General features: G+C 39.2%; 1 protein-coding gene across 2 annotated transcripts in view; it reads right to left on the bottom strand.

Annotated features, from left to right (window-relative positions):
* The window catches only part of c5 (complement component 5), a 33,226-nt gene extending 18,797 nt beyond the window's left edge, over positions 1-14,429 (bottom strand). Inside the window, exons 1-18 of one of the 2 annotated variants that reach the window (XM_041787824.1) lie at positions 14,275-14,429; positions 11,836-12,031; positions 11,600-11,753; positions 11,143-11,213; positions 10,969-11,066; positions 10,157-10,239; positions 9,956-10,046; positions 9,764-9,872; positions 9,552-9,684; positions 9,335-9,450; positions 8,334-8,522; positions 7,216-7,419; positions 6,918-7,130; positions 5,340-5,489; positions 5,106-5,232; positions 4,933-4,998; positions 827-1,018; positions 61-145 (exon numbers count right to left, since the gene is read on the bottom strand). In XM_041787824.1, the coding sequence (XP_041643758.1) occupies positions 61-145; positions 827-1,018; positions 4,933-4,998; positions 5,106-5,232; positions 5,340-5,489; positions 6,918-7,130; positions 7,216-7,419; positions 8,334-8,522; positions 9,335-9,450; positions 9,552-9,684; positions 9,764-9,872; positions 9,956-10,046; positions 10,157-10,239; positions 10,969-11,066; positions 11,143-11,213; positions 11,600-11,753; positions 11,836-12,031; positions 14,275-14,342 (2,345 nt within the window). In that variant the 5' untranslated portion in view covers positions 14,343-14,429. The remainder of the gene's footprint in view (positions 1-60; positions 146-826; positions 1,019-4,932; positions 4,999-5,105; positions 5,233-5,339; positions 5,490-6,917; positions 7,131-7,215; positions 7,420-8,333; positions 8,523-9,334; positions 9,451-9,551; positions 9,685-9,763; positions 9,873-9,955; positions 10,047-10,156; positions 10,240-10,968; positions 11,067-11,142; positions 11,214-11,599; positions 11,754-11,835; positions 12,032-14,274) is intronic. The other variant, XM_041787825.1, reaches the window with a different exon arrangement.
* Between the last annotated feature and the right edge of the window lie 2,206 nt (positions 14,430-16,635).

Genomic DNA, 16,635 nt, shown 5'->3' on the forward strand with positions numbered 1-16,635 from the left:
TTGCTATTTATACTTGGGTCCAAAAAGATGGAAAGACATTCAGATGTGTGTTTCATTCACCTGGCAGGCTGCACCTCCCACATCCAGCTCTCTGGGAAATAGCTCCTCACCAGAGAAGGAGCCAGGTCAAAGTTGGCACCCATTTCTGTGCACACAAATGCATGTAAAATCAACTTCAATCAATCTACATTTTTCTATATATAAGATCCATTTTGACAGGATAAACCCGACATTACTGAGGGCCTTATTCTTTCTATGCTCCTTAGTCATTTGACTCATCATTTAGGACATTTTAAGTCAGCACACTTCAGAGTTTTAAAGGAAGAGAGGATGCAAAGTCAGTAATTGTTCTCCTTCTTCCAAGAGAGGGCAAAACAACGAAAATACACAATAGGGCCCAAAATCAACAGATGGAAAAATTTTGGTACGGGTGCTAAGCTGACAAATTTGGCATCATTTGATACAGTGTTATGGCAGATCAGTAAATACTGACTACTGACTATACTGAAGACAGTCATCAATAGGACACTAATCACCATTAGTGACTATAGATTTGGGGAGGAAATGTATTGATCATTTGTGAGTTATAGCTAGATATTAGGCTGTAGCTGTTAGCTACCATCCAAGTACAGTGACATGAGTTTCCCTTAAAATACAACACGTCCTTTTAAAGTAGTTAGTGTTGCTCCTGCAGGCCAGGGTAAAACCTTTCGAGCACATGAAGGGCTGATTCTGAGATTGATTAACATGTTTCTGTATGTAGACAACCTCTGCTACAAAATCATAAAGTTATCAATTGTGTGTGCTTTGATGAGTCAAGACTGACCGTTGCGTCCCAAGATTAGGTTCTGGTCCTGGTCCAGGTTCTGTTGGATGAAATCACAGCAGGATTTGAAGACCTGTCTGCAGCGAAGGTGTTTCCGAATCGTCTGCTCAGCAAACTGTTGGCAGGTCAAACTCTTTGGGATGTACCTCATCCCATGCTCACAGCACGCCTTCAGAGGGCCGAAACTCTGTGCTGAACATACAACAACACAGACTGTTATCTGCCTGCTGCCAACTGTTATTTACATGAATGTGAAGGTAAAAAAAGCAGAAAAAATGTGTCTGCAGCAAAAACTAGGAACAAAAACTGACTTTAATTTCTGTATCACACTATTTCACATAAACAACCATAAAATTCATGCACAAGAAATGCAAGGTCATTGTCTTAAATCAGTGGCTCTCAACTGGTCTGACCTCAGGACACACCAGTACTGCCTTCATGAGAAATCACAACCCAAATTTAGGAGTATTTTCAATCACTCAAACACATTCAATGCAAAATGTTGCAGTTTGGACCTTAGTGGGACTTTGGAGTGTATCATTAGAGTCACTGAAAGACAAACATGCAAGCTTTGCTTTGCTGACAATGTTCTTAAATTTAAAAATAAGGGGAGCCTACAGCCCTTATCTGACTGTCTTAAAGATGTTAAAACATGGATGACCTTGAACTTTCTAAATTTGAATGACAATAAGACAGTAATAAGACTTCAACTCAGGCTAATTGCCAAAGTAAAGTCATATCTCCCTCTCAAAGACCTAGAAAGGCTGATACATGCTTTTATTTCATCAAGATTAGACTATTGTGACTCTTTATATGTGGGTTTCAACCACTCCTCAGTCCAGCGATTGCAGCTGGTCCAAAACGTGGCTGCTCACCTCCTAACAGGCAAAAAGAAGAGGGACCACATTACCTCAGTGTTACTCTCTCTGCATTGGCTTCCTGTCTACTACAGGATTGAATTTAAGATTCTTCTATTAGCTTATAAAGCTCTTCGTGGTCTGGCACCATCATATTTATTTGAACTTCTTCATGATCACACCCCAGCCAGAGCCCTGGGGTCTGCCAATCAGCTGCTCATGGATGCGGCTAAAACAAGGCTAAAAACAAGGGGAGATGGAGCTTTTGCTGTAGCTGCCCCAAAACGGTGGAATAGCTTACCCTTTCATGTAAGATCTGATCAAACTCCAGAACATTTTAAATCATTGTTAAAAACTCATCTCTTCTCATTGGCTTTCAACTCAGGATGAGATTATTTTATTCCAACAGATTTTAGATGTTACTGTTACTTTTATCATTACTGTGTAACGTTCTATTTTGATCCATTTTACTATTTAATAGTGAGGTATTCTTGTTTCATGTTTTGCTCTTATACTGTAAGCACTTTGGTCAGCCGTGGTTGTTTTAAATGAGCTATATAAATAAAGTTGAACTGAATTGAATTGAAAGCTTTTTATTTTACTCTGTATCCATTGACAATATGAATATTTTGGTTGTTTGTAGAGATTTTAAGAAATCAAATGATTTTCATGAGAAAACCAGCACAATGTTGGTGATCCAGATTTGGTCATTTTTACACATACAGTGCTTAACAAATTTATTAGACCACCTGTCATAAAAACGAGAAAACATAAATATTTTAGAAATTTTTCAAAAACTTGTTTAGAACTAAAAATGGTATTGTTACTTATTTGGCAAATAACAAACTGAAACAACTAAATAGTCCTTTTTCACACATAATAACCAAAAAACTTCATATTTTGTATGGCCTCCTTTGGCCTTGATAACAGCTTGCATTCTTGCTGGCATTGTTTTTCCACAGTCTCTTTTGTTACTGAGTTCCAAATAGTTTCTAGCTGTTCCCACAGACTTGCTTTAGATGAAACTTTTGTGCAATCAATCTTTGAATCTACTAAATACCAGATTTGTTCAATAGGATTCAAATCCAGACTTTGACTTGGCCAGTCCATCAGTTCCAGTACTCCAGATTCCTTTTTGTTGCTCAAATAGTCTCTGCTCAGCTTTGAAGTATGCTCGGGGTCATTGTCTTGTTGGTATATGAACCTACGACCAATCAGATTCAGTCCAGAAAGGATTCCATGATGCACAAAGATGTTGTGGTAGACGTTCTTGTTCATGATACCATCCATTTTCACTAATATGCCGACGCCATATCCACAAATGGAACCCCATACCATAATGGAATCTCCACCGTGTTTCACTGTGGGTGCAATGCATCTGGCATCAAAATGTTTTCCAGCTTTTCTGCAGACATAAACACGATGATGCTGACAGAAGAGTTCAAACTTAGACTCGTCCGTCCAGAGTACCCTCTTCCAGTCATCAACAGTCCAGTGTTTGTGCTCCCTGACAAATCTGAGGTGTTTCTGGATGTTTGCAGGCCTCAATAATGGCTTCTTAGCAGCTATTCTTCCCTTTAAGCCTTGCTCCATCAGTTATCTGCTTATGGTCATTCTGGAGGCTTTCTCAGACTCTGATCTAGAAGCATTCATCTCTGCCTGAAGATCAGCAGTGGTCTTCCTTCTGTCTCTAGTACTTCAGATCTTGAGGTATCTGACATCTGCTTCAGTTAACTTTGGTTTCCTGCCTCTTCCTTGGCGCATTTTGTAAGTACCAGTCTCGGCAATTGAATCCAAAGCATACTTGACCACACAGTGAGAACACTTTATGTCTTTCCCTATTTGTCTCAGAGACCATCCAGCATTATGAAGTGCTTTAATGCGGACTCTTTCATTTTCAGTGAGCTCTCCACATTTTACCATTTTGAACAAGAATGAGGAATTTCAAACTGAATTCACCTTTATATACCCAAATTTGAGCCGGCTCACTGGACTTCTCTGAGAAGTCAGAAATAAATCAAGCATAACATTCAACCACTAAAACTCATTTTTCTATTCAGGAATGCAAGTAAATAACTATAATTTGACATATTAATCAAGAAATAATAATGTGCTTTACTATTTTTTCCATTTTTTTGCAAATCAGTAAATTGGAAAATTCATGGATAACAATAATAATTATATTTTAGCATTAAAAATATCATTTGGGTTAAAGAGCTTATACATATTGGTGTATTAACCATTGCAGAAACATAAAAAAATGATTTTGGTAATTACTAATGGTGTTAATTCAGGGCAGCTGTGGCATGAACCTTACTTTGGGTGGTGGTCTAATAAATTTGTTAAGCACTGTATATACATCTGGATAATACTGATCCAGTCAAGTTTGTGTTTAAATTACTGGAACAAAAGAGAGAAGGATGGGTAATAACATGCAGGCTCCTAAATATGAGTATGTTAGCAGGAGTTCACTTAAAAAAAAAAACTGGGCTCAGGAGAAAAAATTAAGTATAAAACTTTTAGAGCTGTCAATTAGCTCGGATGCAGCTGTAGGAAAGCAGCAGTTTAATCAGAACAGGACTACATTTCTTTTTAGAACAAGAGCAAAGAGGAACGCCGAAAGCTTGTTTGACATTAATTAGATTCACAGAGAAGCTCCGCCATTAACAATCTATGGCAGCGGTAGCCTGTCAGCACAAGATAGCACATGCACACAACATCATTTGTTGATTGGATTGCCCACCATGAATGTGACGGACAGAACGTTCCTCCAGTCTCCTTTGGAGATTTTTTTTTAAAACTCCTGCCCTTTCTAAACACTTTCTATGGGAGCTTTCCCATATGAATGCAAAACATATTCATACAATGGATATATGAAACAGTCTATCTGTCAGGATAGCTGTTTACTGTCGACAGGGCCTTATGTTTTAAACTTTTGGGATCCTTCAATTCTCAACCCAAAGACATAAGGGACAGCACAATTATACACCCCAAAAACCAATCACTCTGCCAGAACACACAAATGAGTCAGGCATTTCAACAGGCATCCTAGATAGTCGCAGTCAGCCATATACAAGGTTTTAACCTCAACTTGTTTAAAGTGAAATGTGACATTAAGGAACAGGGTGGACTTGTTTTGCATCTTTATAAAGATTAGCCTGTGCGACTGAAATTTAAAAAAAAGAAACAGGAAGAAAATTCTAGATGAACCTTAACCCAAAAGAAATGGCTGACGGGTGGGGCCCATACCTTTCTCTATCTTCTCCTCATCAGTCAGAGCTCGCTTTGGTCTCACTGCTGCTGTGCACGCTGCATCTGCACACAGACAAACATGCTAAGGTTCACCAACTGAAATACTTTTTATCTCTTCAAAACTGTCAGAGTATGAACATCCATTGATTATTAACGAAGGATTAACATACTGTTGGATGATGGTCTAGCATTGGCATTAGTGATGAAGGTGAGGCCGGCCAATCTGAAGACGTCTGCGCTGTCGATGCCCCCGCCTCCTCCACAGCCCTGGTCACTCTCCTCTATGTGACGCAGAACCTGTACGCCACCGTACTTCCAATTACTAATCCTTTTATTGCAGTATAAGAAAACTTTACAGACATATTTTTTAACTAATAGAGGAATAGTTAACACATGGAAATTACCATGGAGACAGGGTCTCTGAAGTTGGGTCGTAGCGTGAAGAGGGCAGAGTCCAGCGCAGACAGAGCCACCAGACCATCCTGATTGGTCTCGATTTCTAGCTGTAGTTGCCCCTTTGGTTTGTGGTCCCGCCGTCTAAATGAAAGATCAGTCTGAACCCACACATACCCATACAGATATTACACAGTGTACATGCAGATACACCTACTAATAATATAATGATTTTTACAAAAGGATTGAATTGATTTAAATGGAGCATGTAAATGTTATGAAAGCAAGATATAGCCTGATCATGTATTATGCATCTATTCATTTATTTTAAGTCTTATTTTGAAAGGAGTAATCTTAGGCAGGACAAATATCAGATATCTACAAGGAGATCCCTTTCAACGGGGGAACAATGACGTATTTAAAAATGACTCATATTGTTTACATATTTGCATGCAAAACTAATAGGTACAGAAAGATTTCAAGTTATTGCATTATGACTGGTTCAGCTAGCATTAGTTGTCAGACTACATAAGCCCTAAGTGGCCCCTGAAGTACAGCCACTGTTAGAGCTTGCTGAAATTGATTTTCTTAGTGTCTGACACTAAGAATCAGCCATCAAGCTCACAATCTCCTTCATTCTTGCATCCCTCAACTGACTTTCTTTAAAATGAAGAATCCACCATAAAAAGGTCCTGCTCATAACATAGAAAGCTCTGTGTGGCCTTGACCACAGGTGATTGTGCCGTTGTTGTATAAGCACCCAGCCCATGGAGACAGCTCCACCAATCATTTAAAGGTCACATATTTTACCCCTTTAAGACAGGTTTATAGTGGTCTCAGAGGTCCCCAAAACACACCTGTGAAGTTTGTTGCTGAAAAAACACTCCAGTATTGGATTTTTGCATGTCTAAAAACCCCTCTGTTTCAGCCCTGTTCAGAACGAGCTGTTTCTATGTCTGTGGCTTTAAATGTTAATGATCACCCCTGACCACGCCCCTCTTAGGAAATGGATGTGGCTTAAAGGTTGTGGCTCTCCTGATCCTCCTCTCAGCTGCCAGCTGAGAGGAGGATCAGGAAAGGAGGGCTGAACTTTCTTCCAAGCGCGAAGGGCCAACCGAACCTGGGGGTGGGGCTAACTCCCAACATGACATCATGAGGGGAAAATCTGAGAACGACAGGCCAGGGACACATATTTTTGTTAGAAAAGCCTGAGAAAGTGTATTTCGCATATGTGACCATCAAATCTGCTGAATCTGTAAACTGTTTCAGGAAGCATCTGAAACCTTCGCTGTGCAGACAAGCTTTCATGTAAGTTTCAGTCGTTGTCTTGTGTGTTAAGCTGTTTCAGTATTTACATCTCTGTTGATGTTGTGACTTTTCTCTGTATGCATTTTTTCTGATTAAAAGGTTGTCAGTATTTTTTCATTTCTGTGCTTGTGGAGCACTTTGAACCGAGCGTTTAAAAGTGTGATATAAATCACGTTTTACTTCCTCAATCACTTACTTTATATCATAAAGTATGACCTTTTATTCTAAGCTAAATAGATTTGTGGGGTTTTATTGTCACTTGGGAAATTCTGTTGTTTTACCTGGAGTCCGTTGACACACTTGCTTTTGACATCCAGCCAGACGGAGTCGGCCACCAGCTCAGACGTCCCCTCTCCAAACAGGATGTAGTAGACCAGCAGCCTGATAGACGGGACCATGGAGGATGTCACCTGGAAACTCAGTGTCTGTTTGTTGTCCCTGCTGGAGACGACCTCCTTAGTGCCAAACGTCACCACTTTACCTTTAGATAGCGCCTGAGGGAAAATGCAAGTGTGATGTTATCAAACCATGGAAACAGGATAAGTTTCGGTAATGTGCATCACCAGCTCTGTTTCTGACCAGGTAGCTGAGGGCTCTGAGGGGGATGTAGGAGGGCGCGGCTGAGTACACCTTGATGTTTGCAAATTGTCCCACCTCCAGGCCACGGCCAGGCAGTGGTGGGTCGATGTAAAGGTAACGGCTGTTTGGGGAGTGATAGGCCGCTGCCTCCAGTGTCAGACTGGCCTGGCTGGCTGCTGGGAGAGAGGGGTCTGCAGTCTCAAACTGTGTCAACAAAAGTGAGCATAAACAATTAACAGAAAATTAAAACATTCGATCAATATTAAAAACATTGATGTAAATAAACAAAATGTAAAATTCTATCTATCTATCTATCTATCTATCTTCATCATCTCAGACAACACAGAAACATCAGGTTAAACAACAACATTTAAACATAAAGAAGTTAACCACATATACACAAAATAGAAGAACTACACTTGCAGAAAAAAAAGAGATGACAAAAGTAAAAAAAATAAAAATAAAACACCACATTATCCTCCTCTGCCTCTTTATTTAGTTTTTGCTTTAAAAAACTAAATTCAGGAACAAAGACCACGCCTCTGCCTTATCCCATTTCCACTGCCCAGTGTATAATTGCACGCCTCACTCAATCATATGCCTCTGACTCTGCTTTCACATCCCTCCACTGGGGACTCCTTACTGAGAGTGACAAAGAGATGTCCCCCCACCCAGAATCTCTGGCCCTATGGTTCCTGGATGTTGTACCAACAGCTGCAGATACCAGCAAGTCATCAGACACCTCCGTCCAGGTCTCAAGTTCTCAAACTCCCTTCGGCTACGCCATTACCAGCTTAAGCCATTCGATCATCTGTGTTAGATAAACCTTCACTACTAACGAAAGTCCCAAACCTTCAGCTCAGCTCAAGATAGCCCACATCATCTCTACAGTCATCCGCTTGGTTCCTCAAAACTTCAACCTTTTATCCCCTCATCCCTCGACCTTAATTCTCTTCCCTTCGACCCTCTACCTTCATCCTTTTCCCTTGACCCTCAATCTCATCCCTTTGCTCGTTGACCCTTAACCTCATTCCTCCATTTCTCTGCCATTTCATCATTTCCATATTAAACTATTCAAACTAATATCTGACGAGGATGGTCTTTGTTAGCGAACTCACCCTTAGCACGGCTCTGTTTGCTCCGCTCGGCGTGTTGCAGATGAAGACAGCAAGGCCATCTGAGTGACTGTGAGCGCTGTCAGGGCAGGGGAGCTCCTCAATCCCTCTACCCTGTCTGAACAATTGTCGCTCCACCAGACGGACTTGAACATGGTTCACAGGTTTGTCCAGGTGATCCTTTACCAACACCTGCATGAAAAAAAATCATAAAATGAGTGATCAAAGTTCAAGTTCACCAGAACTCTCAGTGAATCTATCACAAATGTAACAGTGTGGTGATGTAGAATGAGCTAGTATAACAGCTAGCATCCCAGACCAATGCACACAGGAACCTGCTGATTTTTTTTTTAGCTCAGTCATGGATTGTTGGGTTTAAAATGACTGCAGCAAAAGTAAAATAAATAAAGAAATATACTGTATTTCTTATGTAACAGAGATATTTTTTTAACTTAATTTTTATTTGAACACAACAAACACAACATAAAAATGCCATATTCACATGCTTATCTTTTTAACAATAGATCCTTAAGACATGGTCCTTTTTATCTTATCATTCCAGCTGCAACATTTATTTCTCTTCAGTGTGCCCAGTGCACACATACAGTTTTTTACACAAAAATAATAAGATAAACTGACATAGAAAGAATTTAAGAGGACAAACATAAAGTTTATACAGACAACAGAACAAGAGATTCTCTTCAGTGTTTCTACTAAGTTTTATTTTCCTGAAAGTAATGAGTAAACACTGAGGCTAGCTAGCTCAAGGCCTACATGTTCACACTTGTTGACACTTAAAGAAGAGAGACCAAGGGAATACAGTGTGGTGCAAAGGAACGTGAGTATTTTTAGACACAACGATATGATGCATCGATGCTGTCAAGCTACAAGTTGGCCCGAAGATGGTTTTAGCAAACTGCAAAGTAAAATCTCAAGGCTGGCAGCCATTTTGCTATCTAATTTGTATGAAATGGTTTTTACACCTTCCATTGTTTGTGACACACCTGAATGTTGTAAGGAAGTCCAGGTTTGATGAATGGGGGTGTGGACACCAGACTCAGTCTGTAAGGAGATTTAACAAACTTCACCACAGCAAACTCTGCCTCCTGAGTGATACCACCTGAGGGACAGAGACAAGAGGACAAGTTAACTTTACTATGCTCATATATCTCATGTTAACCACATGGGTTAGGTTTATGGTTAGCATTAGCATTTGTGTACCTGTATCCTCGTGCACCAGGACAGCAATGTACAGGTATTTTCCCACCATACTGTCCAGGTCTTTTGGTCCACTGTGTTTGGAAAGGACCCTCTCCATGTTGACCGTCACATCAACCTCACCTGTCAAGGACAGCTGAAGAAGAAAAAAGTTGAACATCTCTGAGCTGTGTTTTATGTCTCTTACATGTTATCAGTTAATCTTAGTTCCTTACTCTCTCTCTGGAAATAGAGCTTGGAATAATAACAGGATCATTCTTCCCACTAACGTAGCCGTAACGCAGAAAGGCCTCGCCACTAGCCACCGGAGCTCCATGCAGATACCTAAGAAAGACCCACAGCCATTTAATTCACAGCTGGATATGCATTAAAGACTCTTTTATTCTGATCCAAGCGTATTCATTCACCTTGCAGACACCTTGAAGTCAAAGGTGGTGAATTGTGCATAGCTAATGTAGTTTACTTCAGGATTAATGAGGATGGAGAAACTGGGAAGAACTGATAAAAACAGGTGACATTACAAATTTCAGACTTCATTACTATAATGGGCATGACACCATTATAAAACGAACAGTTTACATGACTGTCTCATAATCTGATCAAGTTACCATATTCCTTCACTTCAAAGTCTGTTCTGGCTATTGTGGTGAAATCCTCGGAGTAAGAGGCTTCGATGGTCCAGATCCCGGTCCTAAAATCACAAAACACATTATGAAAAAATATCATTCTTAGGGGCAACTGCGGCTCAGTAGGTAGAGTCGGTTGTCTTGCAACCAGAAAGTTGCAGGTTGGATCCCCAGCTGCCACTTTCAAATACCAATGTGTCTGTGGACAAAACACTTTACCCCACAACCTGCTGCATCAGTGAAGTGCGAATGTATGTTGATGTAGTATGTACGTCGCTTTAGACTAAGCCATCTGCTCAATAACATCAAAATTGTACTGTATGAATACTGATGGCCACTCTAAACAGCAGCCTTTATCATCAGTGTGTCAATGGCTAAATGCAAACTGTGGTTTAAAAACACTTTGAAAAGTTAGACACAAATAGAAGGGCTAAACAAGCTCAAGCCTCAACCATATTAAAAGCTGTCTGGAATAATACATTACCCAAAACACAAAAAGAATACAGGCAAACCAAAACATCAATATAAAGAGCCTTGAATTAAGAAACAACACAAGAAAGAAAGGTTTATATAGCTGAATCCCTCTTCAGCATCATTTCAGCCAGTGGAATAACCTTTACAACACTTTAAACAGCCAGTGCTATTGAAGGACACTTCTGACAGCCTTACAGTCCAAAGTAAATAACACCCACTCTGCAGTTGTCTTTCTAACAAAATAAATAACCTGCAATACCAACTGATTTACTGACAACATTTAAACTGTTGAATGAAACCTTATTATCAAAGGGCCTTACTTTGGTTTGATAGGGATCTTGAAGGGGTTCTGCATGGATGGGATTCCATTATTGATATCAAAGATCTCCACAATATCTACTGTGGTCTGATCTGGATCCTGTGGAGGAAAGAGGACATACATTAATTCTTCGACCTGCTGCACCCTGGCGGTAATGCAGAAGTATAGCACTCACCTTAAAGGTCAGGAAGACGCTGCGATTAGCCGGTCTTAACTCCTGGTTCAGAGAAAATGCCCGCACCTTGACTGCACACACATACACACACAAATATGAACATGCAAAATCACGTTTGAACTTTTAAGTTGTCATAGGAGACACATGTCTCAAGGCTAGAAACAGCACAAACAAAAGAGGTAGAAAATTTGACATTACAAAAGACTCGAAATAAAGGAGAATGGACTGAAGATAGATTATTTTGGCTGTTTGTCTCTGTCATTGTTTAGAGTTTCTAATCTTGTCAGTGAGGCACAAATGTTATAAAATAGCTTATTAATAATCATTGTATACCTGAGCCTGAATGACTAATCCTGATGGGATGTGAAGAGTACCTGAGCATGCCTGTTAATTTAGGGTGTGTGATGCTTTTGGGACAGTGAGGATGTGTTATATGTAGTTGTGGGCTTGTTCTCACCACTCTGGTGTGGTGTGTAGAGCGGTTTGTCAGTCTGGATGAACAGGAAGCCATTTGTGCGGCTGACAGGGATGGACAGGTGCTGGTTGATCGCTGATGACTGGACGTGGAGAATCACATGATTCACAGTCTTATCTATCTGACTTGGGTGCAGCTGTGGAAGGAAACATGTTTAAAATAACCTCATAGGATAAAATGTTATAACTTTCTGTTTCACTTTGTGTATGAAGACTGACCCGGACTCTGGCAGCAGCCTGGTGGTTGTTTTGGTTGTTGAGGGTCACTACTTCTTGAGCTAGAACCACTTGTTCTGGAGCCATAGAGGTCTTCAAGTAAACGTAGACCCTAACCTCCTGTGTGAAACCAAACAACTGCAGCAGCACCGTCTCTGTAGCGTCTAGACGCAGTGAGAGAGGAGCTGTGATCAGATACCTAAAGGAGAACAAGTTTTGTGATCAAACTGGAATAACACTCCATACCTGTGTCCCTTAACAGGAGCAGTAAAAACATCTCAAATTGTGTTTCCTGTAGTCATGATATCACCTTAAACAGGTAAAAATCTGATACCTACCTTCAAAATAAGATAAGATCAAATAAGTGTCTTTAATAACAGCCCATAGTTTAATCCCTAAAATTATTCCATAAAAGACTCAAAAAGAATATTGGAATGGTTACCAGCTTTTACAGTTACCAGAAACAGCTGGTAAATTACTTATTTTGGACATGTCCCAACCCTGGATCTTTTGGCCAAAGTTTGTGCTCTTATGTGTCAAAATATTAATTCTGATTTTTTTCTTGCGGAAATGTTTAGACTTCTTTTTTATTTAGGCCTATCTTCATAAGCAAATCAATACTAAGTCATCAAGCTGATTCTGTTACCTGTAAAATCACAAATCCACAATTTTAAAATCTCTATCTGACCATTATTTTTGGAAATTAATCCAATGAATACAAATATTTTGTTTAAATTCCCACACTGAAAATAGGAGCCATTTAATTGTATGTTTAATGTTCCGAAGGCATATGTCTCCATCAAAATACCCATGCATTTTTGTTCTTGTTTCACGTTTGCATGCTTTTCTAACAATTTTCAACTAACAGCTTGTAAAAACAAAGATCACCACAAAACAAAGCATATTTACAATAAAGAAAAAGATTAAGGTACCAGAAACTTAAAAAAGCTCATCTGAGTCTTAGTTCAAAGGTTGGTCAAATAGCATGATGTCATGTCTTTTTTCATGGCAGAACATTTTACAATGACATTATTTAGACTATTAACAAGAAAGGGATGATCTTCCACCCCCACTTACCGAATATTTCAACAAAAGTTGAATGAGTTGTGATTTTTCATCTAGCGTCATCGTCAAGGTGAACATTTGAATGTGTCCAGCTCCTATGTTAATGGTCATTTATAAATATGTGTTTGGTAGATTATTTCTTTATTGTAAAAATGCTCCTTGGCAATAAATCTGTACCACTGGAAAGTCTGTTTATTTCGATTTTGCATGGTGCCACATTGGTAAGAAACATGCATTTGTGGGATGAGCAGCAGAGCTGAGTATATGGGTTGCACCCATGAAAATCTGCCAAATCTTTTCTACCATTGCTAAACAGCTGATTCTGCCATCGACTCCTGTTTGGTGTTGTTTGGTGGATTTGAAGTCTGAAGAAACAAGACATATTGGCAATATAACAATTTATTCATTTAACAAACAGGAGCCTCAGTAGCATGTGGAAAAACCAAGTGTTATCATCTTGGAGGATAGAGTTCAGTCCCAGACTGTGGAGATATGGGATTACCACTGGTTGCAGAATCTCATTTCAACATCTCTCTGCATTGAGATTTACCCCAATGATGGCAATCAGGCACCTGAGGGTACCAGAAGCTCAAAACAAGAGTCAATAGGAACAGCAAAATAAGCTGTTTGGTATTGGCAGAGAAAATCTGACAAATTTTTCAAGGGCACAAGCCACATACTCAGCTTTGCTGCTCATCCCACAAACACATTTTCCTTACAAATGTGGCACAATTTAAAAGGAAAATAAAGATGCTTTTCAACAGTATATTCTTATTGCAAAGAAGCATTGTTAAAACAAAGAAATACTCTACCACACAAAAATTTCCCTTCTTATAGTGCTAAGTTTACCTACAGGGCTAAATGAAAGCCCATAAGCAAGAACCAAACTTCATGCTAACTGCTAATTAGAGCATGCTACTATTGCAAAACAAATGCGCAAACATTATACCTGTAAAAAACAGTATTTGCAGTTTGAGCATGTTGGCATACTACAGTTAGCATTAAGCATGACTGTCACAACTGGCATTCCTCTTTAGGTTACTTTCTATTTTGAGTGCATAAATTACTATGAAAAAAACACAGCATAACATAAACCCAGGAATATAATGGAAAAAGTTGAGTGGGATGCTGGATTTTAAAAGTCTAATTCAGTTGAAATTAAAATTAAACTCCATCTGATATCTGTCTTAAAAGCTGGCCAATAAAACCAAAATGATCTGATTGTGCAGCGATTTAATCTCTATGTAAATCAAAAGAATGCAGACATAACTGAATTGAGATTCAGATTAGCATTAGGTTTCGGTAAGAGCAGCATATGAGTTAGAGTACGTTGTTAACAGGACTATCTGCAAGAGAAAAGATGCAAAGTTGACTTACGATCTGGGGTCGGCCTGTGTCCCCCAATAAAGGGGGAAGACACACATCAGGAGGGCACATACCTTCATCCTGTAAGAAGCAAATGCACATAAACTCTGAATACTGACTGACAGTGACAGAACGTTACATTTTATTAGTTATTGATAAACTCAAGTGTTGGCAAATACATCTGACTCATCAGACAACAGGAGCGGGAATTTCCACTGTGTATGTTTGTGTGAGTGTGCGTCCCAAAGGTGAGTTTACTTAGCTTGTGTTTTCTAATCTTACCTAACAGTTTGGACTCTGAGGTCTCCTGTTATCACCTTGTTAGTCATCACATCAGAAAGTTCTCATTTGGGGTTTTGGTTGTATTATTTGCAATTTGCTGTAAAAACACAAACATAAAAATGAGTCACATTCAAGTCAGAACAGATTATTGGCCAGAGTGTGAGGTTCAGGTAGAGACGCCTAGGGGGTGCCAAGCTCTTTCCAGCCAAAAGCAAAAGCAAAGCAAAATCAACATCAGGGAGGAACAGAAGTAAAGCAAGAAATCTAACTTTATCCTCAGGGGGGCACCAGAGGATTATTAAAAAACAAAACAAATATACTGAAAAAATTGGTTTAGGCAAGCCAAAAGATTATGCATGTCAAATCTGGAAACTTGTTTTTTTAAGTTCTGGCAAATGTAATTTTCACTGTGCATCAATCCAGCCTACGTTTTATTTCTTGTAAAAGTAGAATTAAGGTGTTGGAGGATGATGCATCAGGTTGTAGATGTTTTGACTGTTGAATTTGTGCTTTCTGACTCAGGATTGGGTGATCTGTGTTTGTAACTGCTATGTGTCATGTATGCAATTCTGCTAATGGTGCTGCTGCCCATCTTGACCAGGACTCTCTTGTAAATGAGATTCTTGATCTTGATGAGGCTTTCCTGGTTAAATAGATTTAAATAGATCAAAATAAAAGTGTGTTTTAGGCATTTTAACAGCCATGATGGCTGCTGGTGTGAAATGTTCTGGTTGTGCTATTCTAGTAGTGTTTGAACTTAAAAGATGGTGGTATTTAAAAATGGACAATATAATGAAATAAGAATCCTGAGTGTGAGTTTATAGTAGGAATTAGAGCTGACTGATTATGGCAAAAATCAAAATCACAATACTTCTGATTGGTATTGGGATCATGGTCATTAAACACAATTGCCTTTACAAGATCTGCATCATGCATTTCTTGTACATTGATGCTCTTAACACCGTGAAAAATATGATTACATGAAAATAAATGAGTGAAAAATTTGATATGTATAAATAAATGACCAAATTATAAACATCCTGGATGTAAGCTTTGTGCGCAGACCGTGTTTTTACAAACTCTTCAACACTGGACATTTAGCATCTCCGTTAATCCCAACCCCAGGGTGTAACCCTGCTTCTCTCCTATTATAGTACCAGCTGGGAATGGCTGCAGCTCCCCGTGACCCCAAACAGAACAAGCAGTAGAAAAAATGTATGGATGGCTAATGCATAAACTGTTTAGCAGTGTTAGGAGAGTGAGTTGTTCCCTGCAGTCATCGCAAACTTGCAAACTTTCAACATTTTGAGGCCCCGCTGTGGTTCAAAATTAGTCGACCTTGTGGGGCCTCCTTACCAGCCAGGGTCTTCAAGCACGTGCCTTTCCTGTTGACAAGCAATGCTTCTGCTTAATTCTTCCCTAAAGCAAAGTTAACCCAAGCTTAAGCTTGTCACATTCAAAGTGAAAAAAAGACTTTTTTTTCAAAATTCTGACAATAAGTGTAAAATTCTGCCTATAAAAACAGTATTTTAAGAAGGAATAGAAAGTCTAAAAAGACTTGCTTTTTCATGAGGATGTTAAAGGTCTGAACATGAAGTTAGGGCAGACATTTCTGAGGACTAAAGCTCTGAATTCTGAGCTGAAAGTCAGAATGACTGGTTTAAAGTCAAAACTCAAACTTTTCAAAATAAGGTCAGGATTCTGAGTAAATCTTCCACTAAAATGAAGTAAACTTGATTAATGTGTATCTGTATCAGGGTAAATTTTATCTCCTATTAGCTGGTTCACTTTATATCAGTGCCCTCTATTTTAAGTGATCATTATGTTGGTTTTTAACACCTATTTATGTTATTTAGATAGCCTGGGTGCATGAGATGCAGTAGAATTCAGCATGAAATAAAAGGACTTGTGAACTTGCTCCTAAAGTTTTAATTTTGTACAGTTTGTAAATGATAGTGTTGGGTGAGCACGAGCAGAGTGTATAGTAATACTTTATTAAGAGAACATAGGCTCAAATACAATGTCCTTTATTAAAGTCAACATACTTCATAAACTGATACATGTATCATATATGACCTTGTACATACATTT

This window comes from Cheilinus undulatus, linkage group 5, assembly GCF_018320785.1.
Source record: "Cheilinus undulatus linkage group 5, ASM1832078v1, whole genome shotgun sequence".
Classification (NCBI taxonomy): Eukaryota; Metazoa; Chordata; class Actinopteri; order Labriformes; family Labridae; genus Cheilinus; species Cheilinus undulatus.